Source organism: Hypanus sabinus, chromosome 5 (assembly GCF_030144855.1).
Source record: "Hypanus sabinus isolate sHypSab1 chromosome 5, sHypSab1.hap1, whole genome shotgun sequence".
Taxonomy (NCBI): domain Eukaryota; kingdom Metazoa; phylum Chordata; class Chondrichthyes; order Myliobatiformes; family Dasyatidae; genus Hypanus; species Hypanus sabinus.
Genome location: NC_082710.1, coordinates 1,691,430 through 1,716,090, shown reverse-complemented (window position 1 = coordinate 1,716,090; position 24,661 = coordinate 1,691,430). Strand labels below are relative to the sequence as shown.

Below are 24,661 nucleotides of genomic sequence, written 5' to 3'. Positions count from 1 at the left end.
CCTCAACTGGTCACATCTGATTTATCTATGAAAAGTTTAATGACATAAAATGAAATGTTGGTTTATGGAACAATCCCAGAAGAATGGATGAATAAATGGGCAAGGAGGTGGCAGATGGAAAATGTGGGATTAGGCACATTTGATAAGAATAAGATAAAACTTTCTTTTCATCAACACTCAGATGGATTTTGTTATGTTGGTTCACAAGATGTAGAAGAATTGGTATATTCATTTAGGCAAAGAATTCAACCAATTATCATCTCAAGGGGTTTGCGGTACATCAGAAAGTCTTGGCAGTTTTGATCTCCATGTTTTAAGAAAACTACCCTTGCCTTGGTATCAGTGCAAGGGAATTTCACCAGAATGTTTCCTGGAATATGAGGACTATACTATGTGGAAAGATTGGATAAGATTGGCCAATCTCACTCAAGTTTAGAATAATAAGAGATATCTCATTGATCAGTACAAAATTCTGGCAGGGGTTTACAGAGTAGATGCTGAGAAGTGAGCAATCTTGAGGTGTCAGGTAAAGTTTCAAATAAGGAGGTTGGTCATTTAGGTCTGATATGAAAAGAATTACTTCACCCAGTGAGGGTGTCCTTGGATTTTTGTACCTTGAAAATTTATAGTTGCTCAATAGTTGAATATCTTCAGGTTGAGAATAAAATATTTTTGGGTAGCAAGGGATTTAGAAGATATGGGGATAGAGTCAAAACTGGACTTGAGACACATGATCAGCCATGGTTTTTATAATGTGTGTGTGTGTGTGTGTGTGTGTGTGTGTGTGTGTGTGTGTGTGTGCACCCTTAACTCCTGGTGGAGTCATCGGAACACCGTCATGACAAGCTCTTTACACCAATTTTTTTTTTGGTGATTGCTTATCATACGATGTGTCTTGGGCATCTTAAACATGGTGGAGCCCATCCTTCGCCAGGTTTTTGGATTCAAATTCGGGAGCGTTCACTCTGAAGACCGACGCTGATGCCACTACGCCATCAGCTGGACTTCACTGGTTTTTTTTAATGTTTCGGGGTAAATGCTCAAACAGAATGTGTGGCCATCCCTTGATATTATGTGTTGTGTTCTTAAATTTGCCTTTTTCTAGGACCTGGTTAATTTTGTAAGTCTTCTCTCACCATATTCCAATCTACTGTGCTGTAGCACCCCCGCCCTATTGAGTACCCCACTAGCTTTCAGCACTATATCCATAGTTTTTCTCATACTTTGATAATTTCATTCCTACATATAAAGCTGTGAAAAGTATTGATTATTCTTTTTTTCAGCCTTATGGAGTGGCTTATTTGTTCATTTAACAAAATCCTGGAATAATTTCAAGTGCTTGAACCCTGTTTACCCCACCTGGATGAAAGTCCTACAGAATCATGGCTATTACACAAAAGTATATGGAAAAACTGATTATACTTCAGGACACCACTCAGTGAGGTAAGGCTGAATTTGTTTTGGGAAAGTACTATACACTCAGTGGCCATTTATTTAGGTACACCTGTACACCTGCTCATTAACACGAATATCTTATCAGCCAATCATATGGCAGCAACTCAATGCATGAAAGCATGCAGGAATGGTCAAGAGGTTCAGTTGTTCAGACCAAATATCAGAATGGGGAATAAATGTGATCTAAGTGTTTTTGATCTTGGAATGACTGTTGGGGCCAGACAGGGTGGTTTGAAAATCTCAGAAACTGTGATCTCCCGGGATTTTTATATACAACAGTCTCTAGAGTTACAGAGAATGGTGTGGAAAAATGAAAAAACAACCAGTAAGCAGCAGCTCTGTGGGTGAAAAGGCTTTTTTAATGAGAGAAGTCAGAGGGGAATGGCCAGACTGGTTCAAGCTGACAAGAAGACAACAGTAATTCAGATAACCACGTGTTACAACAGTGGTGTGCAGAACAGCATCTTTGAATACACAACATATCAAACCCTGAAGTGGAAGGGCTACAGCAGTAGAAAACCATGAAAATACACTCAGTAGCCACTTTCTTGCAGGAGATATATTTTGTTTTAGAATCAAATGGTCTTTTACCATATTTTTTTTAATATGTTTCGGCCAATTGTACTAATAGCTGTGAGATCATATCTGCATTGATGATCTTATTTCATTGTGAAAGCAACATTTTGATGCAGAAATGGTATGTCTGCAAAAAAATCACCAAGATGTCGACTTTTACCAAGTAAACAAGGAAAATATTTTCACATTTGGATCATTACATATTATGCAAGTCCACCCTATTTAATCTGTTAAACTGCTGTACAGATTGGGAAAAATGCATTCTGCAGATTCAGGCAGAAGGAAAATCCCACAGAGAATCTGTAGTAATAAACACAAAATGCTGAGGAACTCAGCAGGTCAGGTAGCATGTATGGAAAAGAGTAAACAATTGACATTTCGGGCCAAGGGTCTTGGTCTGAAACATCAACTGTTTATACTTTTTCCATAGATGCTGCCTGGCCTGCTGAGTTCCTCCAGCATTTTGTGTATGTTGCTTTGATTTTCAGCATCTGCAGGTTTTCTCTTGTTCAAGAATCTATAGTAGACTGTTCTTTAATGCTTGTGTGATGCTGTAACTGAGGTTTATGAAATTATATAGGTGTTCAAACAAATGATTACAGAGTCAGAGAGATTGCGGGGCAACTCAGTTGTGTAGCAGTTAGTGCAACACTTTACAGGCCCAGCAATTCCCAATTGGGGTTCAATCCCCAGCACTGCCTGTAAGGAGTTTGTATGTCCCTCTGTTACCTCTGTGTTTCCTCTGGGTGCTCTGGTTTCCTTCACATTCCAAAGTCATGCAGGTTAGGATTAGTAAACTGTGGGCATATTATGTTGGTACCAGCAGCTGGTAACACCTGCAGGCTGCCCTCGGAATGTGTTGGTCATTGACACCTAACGATGCATTTCACTTCATATTCCGAGGTATGTGTGACAAATCTCTTTCTCTCTTTGAAGAAATTCAGCCTTTTAAAATATGTTTTATCTGCCCTGCTTAAATCCTACCTACTGCTATTTATCGTGGCTACTACCAACCTGATCTGTTCCTGGCCATCAGCCTTTGCAAGTCCCATGCAGCGAGCTTAGCTTTGTGACTCCTCAGAATCTTACTTGAAATACACTGGGCAACCAAATGAAGCAGTAAGTCTTTAACATACAGCCACTCTGATTGTGATACCTAGTTGTACAAGTTTTAAGTTGTGATTCTCACTTACCAATTCTCCAGCCTACTATTTATGAGGAAGCAAGGATCGAGCCAGAATAGGGTTAGTTGAAGGGGAAGCTTGGTATGTTCCTGGGTACGCACACGGAGACAAACATCCAGTGCTGCTGACAGATCATCAACTCGGTGAAAGACGCTCACCGAGACGTTCAACGCTGTTGAACGTTAATGGCAGGATCTTGTTATAATTTTATTCTTCAGTATCCTGTCCTGTCCTATTTTTTCTGTTGACCTTATTAAATTTGCCTTCACTAGAATCCACTTCCACACTGCCTCACCTTAAAGCCTCATCTACGGCACTACTTTTAAGTTTGCTTGTCTCTCCCAAATTCAGGTTCGGTCTGTTCTACCAGAACAGATACCCACTTCCCTAGTAATGGCACTTATCCTTGAAAGAGGAACAAGTGCTATACCTCCTCCTTCACAGGCAACACTTCAGCTGTGAGCCTTTAGGGATCATACACTGTGTCCGGTGCTCCCAGTGTGGCCTCCTGTATATCAGTGAGACCTGACATAGATTGGAAGACCATTTCACCGAGCACCTACACTCTGACCACCAGCAGAAACGGGATCTCCCAGTGGCTACCCATTTTAGTTCCACTTCCCATTCTCATTTTCTTATTATCAAGATAAACTTTATTCACAATAAAATTATTTGCAATAAATCATTCAATAATGCTTAATTCTTTACAGACATTATCATTACGTTCCATGCAACTTAAAATATTTCAGACACTCACATGCCACTCTGTGTTCATATTAGACAATACAATTGTAGTTGAGGGATATACTCCCCACCACCCAACCCCTCCTTCTCCCGTGGAAGAAGATCTCTATGCAGTGGTCCTTCCCCACCGAGCCCTTGCGGTGGCTGCACCAAGTTTCAGTGCATCCGTTAGAATGTACTTCTGCAGCCGAGAATGTGGCAGTCAGCAGCATTCTACCGTAGACATCTCAATGTGCTGGTAGACCATCAAGTCTCGGGCCGACCAAAGAGCGTCTTTCACCGAGTTGATGATCTGTCAGCAGCACTGGATGTTTGTCTCCGTGTGCGTACCCGGGAACAGCCCATAGAGCAGAGAGTCTTCTGTTATGCAGCTGCTGGGGATGAAGCGTGACACCAGCCCTTTCATCTTCCTCCACACCTCCGGGCGTACAGGAGGGATCTGACTAGGAGGGCCCCTTTCACTGCCAGCCAGGCTAGGTTTTGGTGCCTGTTGGTGAGGTCTGGTGATGAGACGTTTGCCAAGTGACCTGGACCGTCTGCTCAGAAAATCATGAACTATGTCCATCATATCCTTCTTCTGCAGTGTCTGCAGGACATTCCATGTTGACCATTGCCTGATGGCCTTGTGGTCAAAGGCGTTGTTCTGATAGAACTTTTCCACGAAGGACAGGTAGTGTGGCAACATACAGCTGACTGAGGCGTTGCGTGGGAATGGGACCAGACCCATCCTTCATAACCAGGGCGACAGGTAGAACCTGGCACACAGTGGTACTTGGTGCCCACGTGTCTGGGTTTCACTCACCACCTGATGCAGCCACATATGAAGCTGGTTATCAAGATGAGGGCAACATTGGGAACGAATTTGCCCCTATTTTCCAGGGACTTGTGCATGGTGACCCTCTGACCCACTCCATCTTTGATCCCCAGATGAACCTGAAGACAGCTCGGGTGATTTCTGAGCTGGAGGAGAAGGGGATGGGCCACACTTGCGCCAGGTACAGCAGCCTTGAGAGCACCTCACACCTGATGACCAAGTTCTTCCCTGTTATTGATAGGGAGCACCTGCCCCACGGTCCCAGTTTCTGCTTTACCTTGGCAGTCCGCTCCAGCCAATTCTTATTGTTCATCTCGGCTCCTCCAAACCAGATCCCCAACACCTTCACATAATCGGACCTGATGGTGAAGGGGACGCTGGATCAGTCAGGCCAGTTGCCAAAGAGCATGACTTAGGTCTACGTGTGGTTGACCCAGCCCAAACTGGTTGCACATGCTAATCAGCCTGTGAACTAACATCGAATCCGAGCAGAAGATGGTGACATCGTCCATGTACAGGGAGGTTTTCACTTGGCAGCGTCACCCCTCTTATGCCCTGATCCTTCCTCAAAGGGTTTTGGTAAAGGGTTCTATACAACACACAAACAAGATGAGAGAGCGGGCAGGCCTGCCTGGCTCCAGACTTGATGGGGAAGCTGTCTGTTTCTTACCTATTGACTTGGACTGCACTACAGATGTCTGTGGAGAGCAGTTTGATCCAATTCCTGATTCTCTCCCCGAATCCTATTTTGGAGAGTACATTCATCATGTATGTGTCTAAGATCCTGTCAAAGCCTTTCTCCTGATCCAAGCTGACCAGGCAGGTGTCCACACTTCTATCCTGCACATAGGTGATGGTGTCCCTCAGCAGCACGAGGCTGTCCAACATCTTCCTGCCCGGTACAGCACAGTTACAATCTGGGTGGATCACCTGTCCCAGACCAGACTTGACTCTGTTGGCGATAGCCTTGGACAGGATCTTATAGTATGCATTCATAAGTGATATGGGCCTTCAATTTTTAATGTCCTCCCTTTAACCTTTTGCTTGTAGATGAGGGTAATGATGCCCTTCCTCATGGATTCTGACATGTTGCTGGCTAGAAGCATAGCATCATACGCTTCCAGCAGATCTGGGCCTATCCAGTCCCACAGAGCCGAATAAAACTCAACTGGTAAGCCGTTGCTGCTGGAAGCCTTACTTGACTCAAAGGAATGGTTGAAGCCAGTCAACTCATCCAGAGTCAATAGCTGGTCCAGACTCTCCCGCTTGCCATCGTCAAAGATCTGTGTGATAGATGACAGGAAGTTCTGGGAGGCTGTGGTGTCTGTGGCCTTTCTGTCATACAGACTAGTATAGGAGGACCTACAGATCCTCAGTATGTCTGTCTGTGAGGACACGACTGAGCCGTCCTCTTCCTTAAGGCTGTGGATCGCAGAGCTCCCCCACCCCCATGCACCTTTTGGAAGAAGAAACGTGAGTATGTCTCGTCCTGTTCCATGGTCTGGACCCTTGATCGGAAGATCTTGGAGGATTCGCTGGCAACGTGCTGGACTTGCTGGCTCTTCATCTCTCGTAGCCCTCACTCACATCTACCCTCTTCAACTGCAGAAAGAGAAATTGCTGCAACTCTGTCTGGAGTTTACGCAGATCCTTCTGACCCTGCCTTGCTTTCTGGATCCCTTTGCGGATGAAAAATGTCTTGATGTTCTTGGTTGCTTTGCATCAGTGAACAGGGGAATCAAAGAAGGCTTTCAAAGTTCTCCAACATGTGTACACCCTCTCTACTTCCTTAATGTTCTCTGGGGTCAGCAGCTTAATTTTCAGCTTCCACATCCCCCTACCTGCTTTCCCATTTCCATTCCAATATGTCAATCCATGGCCTCCTCTATTTTCTTGGCCCAAGATGTTGACTGTACTCTTTTCCATAGATGTTGCCTGGCCTGCTGAGTTCATCCAGCATTTAGAGCATGTTTTTTGGATTTCCAGCATCTGCACATTATCTCTTCTTTGTTCCCAGTAATGTACCAGTTCCATGAATTGAAACCAATTTCTCAATTACTAATCTTTAAGCACACATTCAACTCTCTGATCTTATTGAGCCAATGTTAATTTACTTAAGATTCAAGTAAAAATCCTGAGATTATTTCTGTTATTCTTCTGCTTTATAAATTGGATCCTGGCTGCTCATATTCCTTCATCGAAATCTTCCCCTTCAATCATGCCCATGTTCTTCCATGTTATTAAATCTTAAATGTATGATGAGAATGGAATCTCCCCTCTCCCATGCAAATTCCTTTCAACATGGAACTGTGCAAGCACATCGCCTTTGAAATTCAACGTGCTTCTCCTTTCCTCAATTTCTGCTGTCATCCAAACAGACTGCAAGCATTTTATACCTGTTGAAAAGTGCAGACATTAAGAATTCTTCATTGTACTTTCTGGATCCCTTAACCAGTTTCATTCTTGGTCAGACTCTCCTAATAGAAATGATTACTTAATATTAAGGGTGTGGCTGTAACTTTAGCCAAAGTGTTCAGGTAATTTTTCCTATCTCTGCTCTGCAGACTTCAGCGCAAATGATATGTAGAAAAGCCTGCAGGTATCCATCAGATTCCACATACATGACAAGTGCAGCAATTACCTATAGTGTCTGTCATTGACAACCTTGTTAACAAATAAATTAAATTATCACATGGTTATTTATTCTTTATATTTGTAATTTTGTCTAGTTTTATGATACAAGTTTTGACTATGTGTATGTCTGTCTGTGTGTATATACTCCATACATAATATATAAAGTAATTTGTAGTAAATGTTATGTATTCCAATGTCCTGCTGCCACAAAACAAATTTCACAACATACTGTATGTCAGTGATATTAAACCTGATTCTGATGGAAGTTTTATTTACTTTAAAGAGGAAAGGAAGAAAGTCATGTTCTTACCAGGGTATCTCAGATTTACCATCACATTAATTCACTGAACCAAAAATAAACTAATTATTAATTATTTCAAATTGACTCTGAACCTGGGCCTTTGTCCCTTGCTTACCAAAGTTTGTGCTCTTTTGACACTGCAAACCATGCTAAACTTGTGCAAAGTGTAAAATTATTCTCGCAGTTAAGTAATTCAAAATTACAAAATTTTTCTAAACAAATCCCATTCCATTTATGGTTCCCAATTAAATATGTTCCGATCTTTAGTTCAATTTCTGCAAAATGGTTAATATGTTTTAAATTAGTACTGTTTTTCATCAGGTAACTCTGAACAGTCGAAGTAGCCAGCGATCATTTTTCAAAATCTCCCTGCAGCTACCATCAGAAGAAAGGAAATCTATTGCAGAATATTTATGAATTATGAAATGTTGCTGCTGATGAAATTCAAGGAATTACACCTTTAGGAGTTAAAGATTGGAAACATAGAGCCAGAGTGAAACATAATGGACACCTACTTCCTCTCCTCCTGTATTATTTCTACTTGTTCAAAGCAGATGGCATGATTGACTTCTAAGAAAATTCTTTAACATAGAATGGTACATCATATTACAAGCCCTTCAGCACACAATGTTGTGCTGACCCTCAAACCCTGCCTCACATATAACCCCCCAGCTTAAATTCCTCCATATACTTGTCTAGTAGTCTCTTAAACTTCACTAGTGTGTCTGCCTCCACCACTGACTCAGGCAGTGCATTCCACGCACCAACCACTCTTTGAGTGAAAAACCTTCCTCTAATATCCCCCTTGAACTTCCCTCCCCTTACCTTAAAGCCATGTCCTCTTGTACTGAGTAGTGGTGCCCTGGGGAAGAGGCGCTGGCTGTCCACTCTGTCTATTCCTCTTAATATCTTGTACACCTCTATCATGTCTCTTCTCATCCTTCTTCTCTCCAAAGAGTAAAGCCCTAGCTCCCTTAATCTCTGATCATAATCCATTCTCTCTAAACCAGGCAGCATCCTGGTAAATCTCCTCTCTACCCTTTCCAATGTTTCCACATCCTTCCTATAATGAGGCGACCAGAACTGGACACAGTACTCCAAGTGTAGCCTAACTAGAGTTTTATAGAGCTGCAACATTACATCCCGTCTCTTAAACTCTATCCCTTGACCTATGAAAGCGAACACACCATAAGCTTTCTTAACTACCCTATCTACCTGTGAGGCAACTTTCAGGGATCTGTGGACATGTACCCCCAGATCCCTCTGCTCCTCCACACTACCAATTATCCTGCCATTTACTTTGTACTCTGCCTTGGAGTTTGTCCTTCCAAAGTGTACCACCTCACACTTCTCCGGGTTGAACTCCATCTGCCACTTCTCAGCCCACTTCTGCATCCTATCAATGTCTCTCTGCAATCTTCGACAATCCTCTACACTATCTACAACACCACCAACCTTTGTGTCGTCTGCAAACTTGCCAACCCACCCTTCTGCCCCCACATCTAGGTCGTTAATAAAAATCACAAAAAGTAGAGGTCCCAGAACAGATCATTGTGGGACACCACTAGTCACAACCCTCCAATCTGAATGTACTCCCTCCACCACAACCCTCTGCCTTCTGCAGGCAAGCCAATTCTGAATCCACCTGGCCAAACTTCCCTGGATCCCATGCCTTCTGACTTTCTGAATAAGCCTACCATGTGGAACCTTGTCAAATGCCTTACTAAAATCCATGTAGATCACATCCACTGCACTACTCTCATCTATATGCCTGATCAGCTCCTCAAAGAACTCTACCAGGTTTGTTAGGCATGATCTACCCTTCACAAAGCCATGCTGACTGTTCCTGATCAGACTGTGATTCTCTAAATGCCCATAGATCCCATCTCTAAGAATCTTTTCCAACAGCTTTCCCACCACAGACGTAAGGCTCACTGGTCTATAATTACCCGGACTGTCCCTACTACCTTTTTTGAACAAGGGGACAACATTCACCTCCCTCCAATCCTCCGATACCATTCCTGTGGACAACGAGGACATAAAGATCCTAGCCAGAGGCTCAGCAATCTCTTCCCTCGCCTTTTGGAGCAGCCTGGGGAATATTCCATCAGGCCCCGGGGACTTATCCGTCCTAATGTATTTTAACAACTCCAACACCTCCTCTCCCTTAATATCAACATGCTCCAGAACATCAACCTCACTCATTCTCACTCATGAGAAGTTCCCTCTCATTGGTGAATACGGAACAGAAGTATTCATTGAGGACCTCGCTCACTTCCACAGCCTCCAGGCACATCTTCCCACTTTTATCTCTAATCGGTCCTACCTTCACTCCTGTCATCCTTTTGTTCTTCATATAATTGAAGAATGCCTTGGGGTTTTCCTTTACCCTACTCGCCAAGGCCTTCTCATGCTCCCTTCTTGCTCTTCTCAGCCCCTTCTTAAGCTCCTTTCTTGCTACCCTATATTCCTCAATAGACCCATCTGATCCTTGCTTCCTAAACCTCATGTATGCTGCCTTCTTCCACCTGACTAGATTTTCCACTTCACTTGTCACCCATAGTTCCTTCATCCTACCATTCTTTATCTTCCTCACTGGACAAATTTATCCCTAACATCCTGCAAGAGATCCCTAAACATCGACCACATGTCCATAGTACATTTCCCTACAAAAACAACATCCCAATTCACACCTGCAAGTTCTATCCTTATAGCCTCATAATTTGCCCTTCCCCAATTAAAAATTTTCCTGTCCTCTCTGACTCTATCCTTTTCCATGATAATGCTAAAGATCAGGGAGCGGTGATCACTGTCCCCCAGATGCTCACCCACTGACGGATCTGTGACCTGACCCAGTTTGTTATCTAATACTAGATCTAGTATGGCATTCCCCCTAGTCGGCCTGTCAATATACTATGACAGGAATCCATCCTGGACACACTTAACAAACTCTGCCCCATCTAAACCCTTGGAACTAATCAAGTGCCAATCAATATTAGGGAAGTTAAAGTCACCCATGATAACAACCCTGTTATTTTTGCACCTTTCCAAAATCTGCTTCCCAATCTGCTCCTCGGTATCTCTTCCGCTACCAGGGGGCCTATAGGATACCCCCAGTAGAGTAACTGCTCCCTTCCTGTTCTTGAATTCCACCCATACTGACTCAAAAGAGGATCCTGCTACATTACCCACCCTTTCTACAGCTGTAATAGTATCCCTGACCAGTAATGCCACCCCTCCTTCCCTTCCTTCCCTATACCTTTTAAAGCATTGAAATCCAGGAATATTGAGAACCCATTCCTGCCCTGGTGCCAGCCAAGTCTCCGTAATGGCCACTACATCATAATTCCATGTATGTATCCAAGCTCTCAGTTCATCACCTTTGTTCCTGATGCTTCTTGCATTGAAATACACACACTTTAGCCCTTCTACCTTACTACCTTTATACCCTTTATTCTGCTGCTCTTTCCTCAAAGCCTCTCTATATGTTAGATCTGGCTTTACTCCATGCACTCCTTTCACTGCTCTATCGCTCCGGGACCCATCCCCCTTGCAAATTAGTTTAAATCCTCCGAACCATGCTAGCAAACCTACCAGCAAGGATGTTGCTCCCCCTCGAGTTCAGGTGGAACCTATCCAATCCGTACAGGTCCCACCTTCCCCAGAAGAGATCCCAATTGTCCAAAAATCTAAAACCCTGCCCCCTGCACCAACTCCTCAGCCACGCATTCAACTGCCATCTCCTCCAAGTCTTTCCATCATTATCACTTAGCACTGGCAGCAATCCTGAGAATGCCACCCTTGAGGTCCTGTTCTTCAGCCTTCTGCCTAGTTCCCAAAACTCACACTTCAGGACCTCATCCCTCTTCCTGCCTCTGTGGTTGGTCCCAACATGTATCACGACTTCTAATTGCTTTCCCTCTCGTACCAGGATGTCATGCACCCGATCAGAGACATCCCTGGACTCTGGCATTCTTAAATAGGATTTTTAAAAATCCTATTTTGGACTGAATTATAATAATTTGTTATTGTGATTAGAATAATTTGTTTTTTTGCAGATTGAGAACAAAAGCAGACCCAGAGTTGTAGAGTCACTGCAGAACACAGCATGGGAACAGGCCCTTCAGAACAACTTGCCCATGTGCAACCAAAGTGCCCATCTAAGCCAGTCCCATTGGTTCGGATCTGGCCCATATCACTCTTTACCTTTCAGATTTTAAATGTTACTGGTTTCATTTCATTTATGCATGACCAAGAAGTTACTTCTCAGGTCTCTCTTAAATCTTCCCCTCTCACCTTAAATCTATGCCCTCTATATTTTCCTCCCCTTTTCCTGGTGGAGGGGAACTGTGTGGCTTCACTCTATCATAAATGAATCAGCCATGATGAAGTGGCGGAGCAGAACTGATGGGCCAAATAGCCTAATTCTGCTCTCATGTCCATGGTCTCATCTTTGTCCTCATGATTTTATACACCTCTGTATGATCGTCCCTCAGTCTCCTATGTTCCAGGGAATGAAGTACTATCTTGCTCAAACTCTCCCTATAGATCAGACCCAGAAGGCCTGGCAGCATTCTCATAAACCAGATAATGACAGGGTAACCAAAACACTCCAGGTGTGACCTCATCAACTTTGTGTACAACTGCAATATAGCATTTCAGCAGTTAAACTCAAATGAAGGCCACATTCTTCACCACTCTGCTTATTTATGATGCCACTTTCAGCAAACTACATATATGTGCTCCTACACCTCTCTGCCCTACCATTCACTCTATGACGCTAACATTATTTCTTATTTATTTCAGTAATCGTGTCGAAGCCTGGACCAGGGATGTCAAGTTTTTGCTCAGACAAGAAGGTAGACCGATAGCAGAGCTGGTTGGTAATGAATCAACTGTAAGAGTCATGGACCGTGATTGGAAAAATGTAGATAAGGCTGCTGAATGGATACGATACAAAGCAACACAGCTAAATCAACCATTTGTTCTGAGTTTGGGTCTGAATTTGCCTCATCCCTATCCAACTCCAAGTATGGGAGAAGCATGTGGAGGGTCCACGTTTAAAACATCACCATATTGGCTTAAAAAGGTACACTATGGAGCTGACAATACCTTTGCTTTAGTGTTATATTTATGTGGTTCTCTTTATTTTAGTCAAGATTCATTCTTTACCTTTAATTATTTAGCGATAGAATGGGCACTTCTGGCTCTTTGAGCTGCACTGTCCAGCAACCCTAGACTTAACACTAGCTTAATCATGGGACAATTTCCAGTGACATACCAACTGGGAATTCTTTAAACTGTAGGAGAAAACCTACGCGGCAACAGGATGGACATACAAACTTCTTACAGGGACGTCAAAATTCAATTCCCCAACCTGTAATAGCATGGCATTAACCACTATGCTACCTGGTGCCCAATGTTATATTATTATATAATATATCAAAGTTCTGTAAATGGTATTATCAAAGTATATAAATGTCACCATATACAACCCTGAGATTCATTTTCTTGTGGGCATACTCAACAAATCAAAGAACAGGAACTGCAACAGAATTAATGAAAGACAACCCTTCCAGGGCATTCAGCCAGAGTGCAGGAGACAAGCTGTGCACATGCAAATATAAATAAATAGCAATGAATATCGAGATGAATAGTCCTTGAAAGTAAGTCCATTGGTTGTGGAAACATTTCAATGATGGGGCAAGTGAAATTGAGTGAAGTTATCCCCTCTGGTTCAAGAGCCTGATGGCTGAAGGGTAGTAATTGTTCCTGAACCTGGTGGTGTGATCCTGAGGCTTTTGTACCTTCTTCTTGATGGCAGCAATGAGAAGAGAGCATGTCCTGGGTGGTGGGGGTCCGTAATGATGGATGGTGCTTCCCTATGATAGTGTTTCATGTAGATATGTGCAATGATTTGGAGGGTTTCCCACGTGGTGGTCTGGGCCAAATTCTCTACTTTTTGTAGGATTTTCCATCCAAGGGCTTTGGTGTTTCCATACCAAGCTGTGATGTTTCAGTCAATATATATTCCTCCACAAATCTATGGAGGTTTGTCAAACTTTTAACTGTCATGCCAAATCTCTGCAAACTCCTCTGGAAGTAGAGGCACTGCTGTGCTTCCTTCATAATTGGACTTACGTGCCAGGCCCAAGATAGGTCCTCTGAAATAGCAACACCTAGGAATTTAAAGTTGCTGGCCTTCTCTCCCTCTGATCCTCCAATAAAGACTGGCTCATGGATCTCTGGTTTCCCTCTCCTGAGGTCAGTAACCAACTTGCTGACATTGAGTGAGAGGTTGATGTTATGACATCACTCAGCCAGATTTTCCATCTCCCTCCTTTCTGCTGATTTATCACCACCTTTGAGTCAACATACAATGGTGTCTTCAGCAAACTTGAATATGGCATTGGAGCTATGCTTAGCCACAGGGTCATCAGTGTAAAGTGAGTAGAGTGGGGAATGGGGGGCTAAGTACACAGCTTTGTGGTGATTTGTGCTGACAGAGATTGTGGCCCAATGCCCAATGATATATTATTTCAATGCGTTGAATGGTAAAGAATAATAAAGCGCTTGTACTTTGAAACAGTATTGTAGGAAATATTTTGACATGGTAGGATCTGGAGGTTTCTTTAGTTTAGGTTCTTAACATGTAAATATAAATTTTAATTTCATCCTCTCCAGACAACCTACAGACACACTTTCAGGGACTCTTCATCTTCTGTTCTCGATATTCATAATTTATTTATTATTAATTTGTTTCTCTCTCTTTTTGTATTTGCACAGTTTGTTGTCTTTTGCACACTGTTGTATGCCTGTCCTATTGGATGTGGTGTTTCATCGATTCTGTTGTGTTTCTTGCATTTACCATGATTCCCCCCCCCAGCTAAAAAATGAATCTTATGATTGCATATGGTGATATATGTACTGTGAAATTTGTTTGGTTTCTGTAATTCAAGGTGAATCATCGAGCAGTCAGGATTCCAAAGTGGCTTTCTTTCACTGGAATGCATCCTGTGGACTTTTATTCCTCCTATACCAAGAACTGTACTGGCAATTTCACAGATCAGGAGATCAGGGACATCAGAGCATTTTACTATGCAATGTGTGCTGAAACTGACTCAATGCTAGGTAAGTGCTTCCTTATTTATGAAAGGTTGTATTGGATACTGTTTAGCAGTATATGTGTTAATTAGCTTGCTTATCCTGCAGGTTTGTAACAGTGTGAACTCCACTTGCGTCACTGTATTGCAAACTTGATAGTATTCATTGCCACTACTCCTCCCCTTTACTCCACAGAACTCTGCTATTATGCTGCCATTCATGGGCATTGCAGAATTTGCTGATGGTTGAAGTCATTGGTAAAAGATTTTATTTATTTATTGAGATATGGTGTGGAACAGGCCATTCTGGCCTTTCAAGCTGTGTTGCCCAGTGATCTAGTTAATCACAGGAGCAAAGATTTGAAAAATGGATCAGATGCAGTTCAGAGCTCTTTCAACTGTGGTGGAGAGGAAGACATGGTTAAAGAAAAGGGAAAACCTCTCAGAAGCATTCTGGAAAATGTCACAACCATTACAGATGGAATTGATATTTGAACAAGGGTGATAGGGAGGTATATAAAAACAGTTATCATGACATTGCTGAATTATTTTAAATGAAATTATTATATATGCCATCCACTTATCGTGCACATTTTTCTGTTTTCTCCTACACTGGAGATAACTACCCTGAAGATCTTGCCTGAAGTCTGCAGAGTGGAGGCCTAGAAGGCCGTGGGGGTGAGGGGGATCCATGGTTCTCATACAGAGTCAAAGTGTCATAAAACACCTCAGCACAGAAACAGGCCATTTGGCCCATCCAGTCCATACCAAACTATTAATCTGCCTATTCCCATTAGTGTGCATCCAAGCCACAGCCCACCATAATCCTTTCATCCATGTACCTATCCAAATTCCTCTTAAATGTTGAAATTGAACCCACTTGCACTGGCAACTCAATCCACACTCTCCCCACCCTCTGAGTTACCCTTCATATTCTCCTTAAACATTTCAGCTATCACCCTTAACTCATGACCTCTAGTTGTTGCCTCACCCAACCTCAATGAAAAATTTATCTTATCTATCCCCTCATAATTTTGTATACCTCTGTCAAATCATCCCTCATTCTCCTATGGCCCAGGGAAAATTGCCCTAACCTATTCAATTTTTCTCTATAACTTGGGTCTTCAAGTCCTGGCAACTTCTTTGTAAATTTTTTCTGCACTCTTTGAATCTTATTGATATGCTTCCTGAAGGTAGGTGACCAAAACTGCACACAGTACACCAAATTAGGCCTCACTGATGACATCTTTACAAATATCTCTATCTATTCTAGATGAATAAGTCAGCTCAAAAATGTATGAACCTTATCAGAATTTTTTTTTTAACTTTGTGATTTTTCCAGATCATTCTGACAAAGTTTAAGTTAATAGATTTGGACAATTGTTTCTATTTTTACACAGGTAAGATTTTAACAACTATTCATGACACTGGACTCCAAAACAACACTTACTTAATTTTTACTTCTGATCATGGTGAGTTAGCAATGGAGCATCGTCAGTTCTATAAAATGAGCATGTATGAAGGAAGTTCTCATGTGCCTTTGCTGATAACTGGACCAGGTATTTCAGAAGGACAACACATATCAGATTTGGTATCTCTTGTGGACATCTATCCAACTCTTCTTGGTACGTAATTTTTTGATTGTCTGAGATTAATGTCTGAGCCTTAAAATTTAGTAAATATAATTATACAGTATTTGGTCAAGGTTGTGTAATGCAGGAGGTAATGCTATCATCCCAATAAAATCTAGTCCATTATAATCCTGAAAGAATGAAAATTTCTTGAACTGCAGACTCTAAGGAATTTAAAATTGGGTAGTCTCATTAGCTTTAATTTCTTGGCACCTTTTTAATCCACAATTAAACAAGAAATCCTATGGGTCTTGATGAAGGACCTCAGCACAAAATGTCAACTGTTTAGTCTTTTCCATAGATGCTGCCTGGCCTGCTGAATTCCTCCAGCACTTTGTGTGTGTTGCCTTGATTTCCACAATTGCAGATTTTCTCATGTCAGAGATTACTACCTTGGAGGACCTACTTTTTAGCCTCTTCCCTAACTCCCTATACTCACTGCGCAGGATGCCTTCCTCCTTTCTACCTGTCATTTGTGCCAATATGCACCAAGACCTCTGGCTGCTCACATCCCTTTTGAGAATCATCTGCAGCTGCTCCAAGATATCCTGGACCCTTGCATCTGGAAGGCAACACATCTTTCTAGTTTCTCTCCTGTAGCCACAGAATCTCCTGTCCATCCCCCTAACTAATGAGACTCCTATCACTACCACTATGCCTGACTTTACCTTTCCACACTGATCCTCAGGGCTAGCTACAGTCACTGGTCTGGCTGCTGCTGTTGTGCCCTGATAGGTCAACCCCGCCCCAGGAGTATCCAAATGGGTATATTTGATGCTGAAAGGAATGACTACAGGGTAACCCTCACTGACTGGACTGAATGGATTAAGTACAGTTATAAATGCAGTTAATGAACTAAATTCAGTTCTTTCTTACTTTATTTCATTACAATGATTTTCAATCTTGTTTAGAAAATCCACTTACTTTTCCATACAGATATTGTGGGAATCCCTCTTCCAAAAAACCTAAGTGGATATTCTCTACTCCCATTGCTAAGAAGAACACCAAACAATATTTTTGTGAAAAATTCCCGACCTGACTGGGTATTTAGTGAGTTTCATGGCTGCAACGTTAATGCTTCCACCTACATGATTCGGACTAGCAGGTGGAAGTACATAACCTACGCTGATGGGATTTCAGTACCTTCCCAACTGTTTGGTAAGTCTTATTTTAAAAAAAACACTTTCTAATTCCTTTATAAGACAGAACAAATTGATAATAATGACAGTCATTCCAAATATGTATGTTTGTTTCAAAACAGAACCTGAAGAGCTCTACTTTCAAATCTCTTAGTATCTTTCCTTTCAGTCAGTCCTGACGAAGGGTCTCGGCATGAAACATCGACAGTGCTTCTCCTTATAGATGCTGCCTGGCCTGCTGTGTTCCACCAGCATTTTGTGTGTGTTGTTCGAATTTCCAGCATCTGCAGATTTCCTCGTGTTTGCTCCAATATAGGGACGTCTGTTTAGAATGGAGATGAGGAATTTCTTTAGCTAGAGGATAGTGGATCTGTGGAATTCATTGCCTCAGATGCTGTGGAGGCCAAATAATTGACTATATTTAAAGTGGAGGTTTATAGCTTCTTGATTAGTAAAGGTATCAAAGGTACAGGGAGAAGACAGGAGAATGGGATTGAGATGGATAATAAATCAGCCATGATGAAATGGGCCAAGTGGTCTAATACTGCTAATAATCTCAAGGTCTAAGATGAACGTTGCCACTCAGCGCTGTATTTAGTTTCAGATGTAATGTTGAACACTCAGTTTGATCCTCAGTTGTGTGTCTATTTTCCCAAACAAAATGTTAGGAAAGGATAAAAGCCATTTTGCAAGATTGTGCTGAACTACACTTGTTGACCCCAGTCCCTGCCTGCCTGTGGAAAGCCAATCTCACTGACCACAGTTTTTTTCCTCCCAGAATCTGTGTTTGAGAATGGTAACCATCTTCAAAACATTTGCCATGACCTACCCTTCTGCTATGGTTGATTTTAGATTGTTTAATGATAATAATGTTTTTTCCTCTCTTCAGATCTGATTGCTGATCCAGATGAATTGATAAATGTGGCGACCAAATACACAAAAATTACAAGGACTCTTGATAAGAAACTTCGCTCCATATTAGATTACCCAGAGGTATCCAGATCTGTTCATCAATATAACAAGCTTCAATTCAGCAAATGGAAAGAAAGTCTGGGAAAGAATTACACAAATGTTATTGCCAACCTCCGGTGGCACCAGAGTTGGCAAAAGAATCCTGTATTTTATCAAAATGCAATTGAAAATTGGTTAAATTCAACTATTGGCATATAGTTTTCCATGTATTATTACCTACAAGGATCCATGTCTAGTCCTTTCCACTTATCTACTTGCTGAACTTTGGAGACAGTAGATATTGTCCACAAATGTAAAGTCAGAAACTATACACTCACCAATGAAATGCAGGTCTACCTTCCTTGGCCTTCTACTTCTACGGCAGGGGTTCCAACCTCAGTTAATTGTAGGGGTCTATGGTATAAAATAGGTTGGGAACTCCCGCTCTTGGAGCTTGTCAGACCCAATCTCAAACCCCTCTTTTCAAGCTCCTCTATCCAGACCCCTCACCAAATTCAACTCACCTCAAACTCCACACATCACGCTCCTCAACTCAAGCAACACTCCTCAGCTGAAACTCTGATTCTCTATCTCCACATCTCACACTCCATAGAACATTACAGCACAGAAACAGGCCTTTTGGCTCTTCTTGGCTGTGCCAAACCATTTTTCTGCCTAGTCCCACTGACCTGCACCTGGGCCCTATCCCTCCAAACCCCTCTCATCCATATACCTGTCCAAGTTTTTCTTAAATGTCAAAAGTGAGCCCGCATTCACCACTTCATCTGGCAGCTCATTCCACACTCCCACTACTGTCTGCGTGAAGAAGCCCCCCACTAATGTTCTCTTTAAACTTTTCCCCCTTCACCCTTAAACCATGACCTCTGGTTTTTTTCTCCCCTAGCCTCAGTGGAAAACTCCTCTCCTCAAACTCCTCACATCCAACTCCTCAGGTCAATCACCTCTTATCAAACAGCTTTTGTCAAACATTCTCATCAAACACCTCATCTTCAATTTCCCCTCCTGAAATTCCTTGCTTTTCTCCTCAGATGCCTTGCCTCTAACTCCTCTCTGGATCACGTTCCCTGTCCCCCTTGTCTGGATCTCTTTCCCCACCCCTCCACCTTAAGTCTGGATCTCCTTCTATCTCCCTTAATTCTGTATCTTGTCCCCCTTAACTCTGGATCTTTTCTCCCCCACCCCCATCCCCTTTTTGGATCTCTTCTCCCATCCCCCTTAACTCCAGATCTCTTACCCCCATCCCCCCTTTGATTCCAAATCTTTTCCCCTCCACCCTATCCCCCTTCTGACTCTGTTCCCCTTTTGACTCTGGGTCTTCTCCTCCCACCCTCCTTTTCACTCCAGATCTCCCCTATCCCCCCCTTTTGACTCCAGGTCTCTGCCCCCATCCCCTTAACTCCATATTAATTATAGTCACAAATGGGATACTCTGACTTTAGGACAATTTCCCCTTCTCAGTATCTGTATCCCTGTAACACAGTTGACCAGAGTATCCTGATATGCTTCCTATTTGTGACAGTGATTGGATAGTTTCATTCATATGTATTTGAACAGGAGTGGAATCACCTGTAATGACCTTGAGTTTCATCATGCACCATATTTGCAATGTTCCAAGAACCTATCACTGACTTTGTTACAATTCCTATCTGTTTGGTATTTTAAAACAATATCATTCAAACACAGGTACTGATACTTCAAATTGATGCTGTGATAAACGACTCCACCTCAATTCCCTATCTCCCATCCCCATGCATCTTCCTGAACCCTTAGGCCCAGATCTCTTTCCCCATCCCCCTTAACAGAAAATGCCTAGCGATGGTGGTGCTGGCTAGAAGGGCCAAATGGCCTACTCCTGCACCTACTGTCTATTGATCCAGTCAAAGTCAGACATTTCATTATTCTTTTCATATAGTGCTGCAGTGATTTTATTAGTGCACAAATTATTAACTAATAATTGTTGTATTGACAGCCCAGAATTTGTACTTTTGTTTTAAACTGCTGTGTTATTATAGTATTAATTTCTGCTCACCATTTTAGAGAATGCTGTTACATTGTTTGGGAATATGTATGAAACAAATATTTGTACTGAAATCCATATGAGATTACTGTGTAACTTGTACATTGTTCTCATATATCATATTGCTCTAGAGAAATTCCAGATCCAGTTGGTATTTCACATTTAATCAGTAGTTTATTTATCCATTAATGACTCCCCAGCTCAAGTTTACATATTTCTCTATATTACAAAACAGAACTGCTTTGTGGACTAATCAAATGTGTAAATATATTAATTTGCGAGATTTACTTTGAATAAAACAACTGCACAATAACTCTAATGTCACCATACTGTACTTATTCTTCATTAACATCACTGAAACATTTATCTGCTCTTCATGGCTTTACTGCTCTGGAAACTTGTGTGCATGTCAGTTGTGATGTTCCCTGCTTCACAGTTGTATTACAACAATGACTGCACTTTAAAAGCTATTTACTTGGCTGGAAACTCTTTTTGGACATGTTGAAGATATGAAAGATATAATGTCATTGAAAGCCATTTTTTTTAAATGTAGGTAAACCTCTTGCTATTAGCACATTCTGTTGGGACTGTGGTGTCCATATGGATTACTAGTCATAATCATTGTGGGTTAATTTGCCTCTGTAGAGATGTGAATGTGCAATCAATACCTGTGAGACCATCACTGATTCCATCCTTCAACTGTGATGTTAAATCAAAGCACTTTTAAAGCTACCTGTGAATAATTTCCAAGGCATTCTATAGAAGCAAACTTGTGCTTTAGTCATATCAGTCTTTCAGTTAACATTCACAAAAATTGTATATTAAATGTGATATGATATTGATCTTTGTGAGATCAAGCTGTATGCAAGTTGGTGACTGATTTTCCCCCAATGCATTATGTATCAGAATTTCATAACTGAAATCATGAAAGGTCCTAATGTTAACATTTTAGTGTAGCAGTTACTGTAACACCATTACAGCGGCAGTGACCCCGATTCAATTCCGCTGTTGTCCGTAGTGAACTCGTACTTCCTCTGTGGAATGCTTGGGTTTTCTCCAGGTGCTCTGGTTTCCTCCCACATTCCAAAAGCCTACCAGTTAGTAGGTAAATTGGTCATATGGGTGTAAACAGGTGGTTTGGGCTGGTAGGGCCTGTTACTGTGCTGTATCTTCAAATAAGAAATAGGATTTCTGTATTGAATTATGTACCAGGAAAAAAGGCACAACAGAAACACAAAATGAAAGTTGTCTTTTAGTAACAGTGAACTGTAAAGTCGCCAGGAAAAATGAGATTGCAGGTTGGCAAAAAAGAACGAAAACTGAAGGATCCATATTGTCTAACCAGATTTTCCTGACTTATTTTTTGTTTTACTTGGCAAGTTAAAGGACAAAGTAGTCCAAAACTTAAAGAACTGAATAATAACTTAAACTGTGTTAGGTTTCTTCAGAACAGCTTAGCCCTAGCCCCCACACCATTCTGAGTGACAATTCTTGGAAGAACACGGGATGGACGGTTCCAATTTGTTGTCTTATTACCTTTGAAGACACACTGCCAGAACAACGGAAAAAGGAAGTGTGTGTGGCTCCTGACGAAGGGTCTCAGCTAAAAACATCCATTCTTTATTTCTCTCCAGATGCTGCCTGACCTGCATTTTTAGAGTGTGTTGCATTGGTTTTTCAGCATCTGCAAATGTGTGTGTGTGTGTGTGTGTGTGTGTGTGTGTGTGTGTGTGAGACAGAAATTAATTCTCCTTATCAGCTACAAGGCAAGAAATAAATTGAAAGATTACAGTTGGTGAAAAAATTAATAAAACATTACACGAACAATATTTTCTTTACAAAAAAAAAGCGTAAAACAATTAAATGCTCACTTCCAAGCAGAAAGATAACAAAGTTATTGGTATATTTTATAGTTTAGGATTGTCGAATCTGCTGTTAAGTAACTGACAGGATTCTTACAAAATCTCATTGCATTGTTGGGAGAATCCTATGATCAAAATATTGGTGTAGTTTCCAGAATAAGTGGATTCCCAGTGCTGTAGAGCAGTCCTGCTGTGGCTTTCTGTCACTCTCTCTCTCTCCCTGTCACGAGCAGCAGAGCCCTACGAAGCGATTAATGCCGATCATCTCTGTATCGCTAACAGAACGAAATATGTTAGATAGCTGAAGAAGGAATAACGATTTAATAGAAGGAAAATGATCGATTACTTAATTGTTTCACATTTGCTTTCCAGCTTGAAATGATCCAGATAATGGAATTATGCAATTTACCGTCCAATCTCCACCAACAATAACAGAAACTGAGCGAGACACTCCTCACAGAAAAGTTTGACAGGATGCGGTGTCACAGACTGGAGACGGGAGACGAGCCGTTGTCCACAGAAGCTAAATGGTGAGCCGCGTCATCCTCGGAAGCGGTGATGTTGGTGTCCTCCATCCGTTTCCCAACTGCGCATAATTCTCTGTGGAATGTTTCCTCTCTGTAGCCTTTCAGGCACGAGAAACACACTCTCTTCTCCAGTCGCCTTAAATGGACGTTATCGGTCCTAAAGAACAGATAGACATAGGGGTTGACAGCGCTATTGGAAACCACCAAGATTCCAAGGACCGTGATTAAATCAGTGTGCGCCTCTGGTATTGTCCCAAAGGCAATTTTCATCTCTAAGACAAAATAAGGCAACCCACAAATTATAAAGGATATAATAATTACTAAAGTCATCTTCAAAGTCTTTATCTTGGCTCTTGGGATTGAGCTTTTGGGAGCAATGGTTGGAAAGGATCCATCGCGCTGTACTTCCTTTGTGCAGTTTTCGATTAACGACGCTCTCCTCCAAACGGTCCAGAGGATTCTTGTGAAGGCCACGCACAAAATGCAAAAGGGAACAAAAAAGTCAGTAATAGCTCCAAATATTATAAACATTTGGAAGTGCCATTTATGCATCTGACCAAAGGTACTGAGGCATTTTCCGTTTCCTTCCTGTATGGTCAGTTTGAAGATGAACGCCTGGGGAGCTGCGAATATGAGAGCGCAGATCCACGATATAATCGTTAAGATCTTGGTGGGGAAAGGACTTTCCTTTAGATTGACTGTGGCGTGGTACCTTTCCGAAGCGATAGTCGCTATAATATTCGAAGAAGCAATCAGTCCAAAGACCTGGAAAACTTTGGAAAATCTGCACGCAAGATCACCGACTAACCACGCATCTTCCAACATCTCCCAAACGACCTGAGAGAGCAAAGTCATGATAGATACACAGAGGTCTGCCGCCGCCAGGTTAGCGACGAGGAAATCAATTTTCCGCTTCCTTCTGCTGCCACAGATTTTATACACCACTGTCAGGTTCCCCATGAAAGCCAGGGTGAAAATGAGGGTTACGGAGATGATCCTGCTGCGTCTCTTGTAAAACGGGGCTTCAAGTACTTCGCTTACATTACTTAATGCATCTATAGTCCACATTAACGGAGAGAAGTTGGCTTGAATCGCGTTGTCCAAAGTTATCGCCATCTCCATTACACTTCGTCGGTTTATAAATGTGAAATTATTTTCACGGGTAGGGCGTTGAAATCGGAAGATCTCTATCTGTGTGTTTTACCCGCGGCATCTGACAACGCAGAGCGATTAAACTAACCCAAATAGTTCACGTCGGCGGCAGGACATCTCTGACGTCCTCGCTGGCTTTCTCTGCCTGTCATTTCACTGAGAAATACACGCACGCTCTTATCGCAGACCTATCGCTTTTGTCGCCTCGGGTGATACCACTGTAGTCTAGTGTTTCAGACTTTTAATGTAAGCTGGTGCCGTTTCTGAATTAAAGACTAGACCAGGGGCCAACTTTATATGGAGTTTCAAGTATGGAGAAAACTCTTGGCACTCCATGCCTAAACAACTACCACTTTTGAAAAGATTGTTTGAATTAGCAACTTTTAGTTAGGCATAAGGATGGAGGGCTATGTAAGAGGGAGGAGTTAGATCGATATTAGAGTAGGTTAAGAGTTCAGCACAACTTCGTGGGCCAATGGGCCCGTACTGTGCTGTAATGTTCTACGTTAACACAAGAGATGCTGGAAATCCGAGCAACACACTGAAAATG

The 24,661-nt window shown here is 42.0% G+C and overlaps 2 protein-coding genes across 2 annotated transcripts in view; one reads left to right on the top strand and one right to left on the bottom strand.

The window, feature by feature from the left end:
• The window catches only part of arsk (arylsulfatase family, member K), a 34,828-nt gene extending 15,159 nt beyond the window's left edge, over positions 1-19,669 (top strand). The window contains exons 3-8 of the mRNA XM_059969298.1: positions 1,284-1,443; positions 12,515-12,797; positions 14,668-14,839; positions 16,212-16,436; positions 17,379-17,600; positions 18,471-19,669. Of these exons, the coding sequence (XP_059825281.1) occupies positions 1,284-1,443; positions 12,515-12,797; positions 14,668-14,839; positions 16,212-16,436; positions 17,379-17,600; positions 18,471-18,751 (1,343 nt within the window). The 3' untranslated portion in view covers positions 18,752-19,669. The remainder of the gene's footprint in view (positions 1-1,283; positions 1,444-12,514; positions 12,798-14,667; positions 14,840-16,211; positions 16,437-17,378; positions 17,601-18,470) is intronic.
• A 598-nt stretch (positions 19,670-20,267) lies between these two features.
• On the bottom strand, positions 20,268-24,158 carry LOC132393888 (probable G-protein coupled receptor 150). The gene is made up of 2 exons (XM_059969299.1): positions 22,842-24,158; positions 20,268-22,707 (listed from the first exon to the last, which is right to left on the bottom strand). Exon 1 carries the CDS (start codon positions 24,079-24,081, stop codon positions 22,915-22,917), a length of 1,167 nt encoding a protein of 388 aa, XP_059825282.1. The 5' UTR covers positions 24,082-24,158; the 3' UTR covers positions 20,268-22,707; positions 22,842-22,914.
• Between the last annotated feature and the right edge of the window lie 503 nt (positions 24,159-24,661).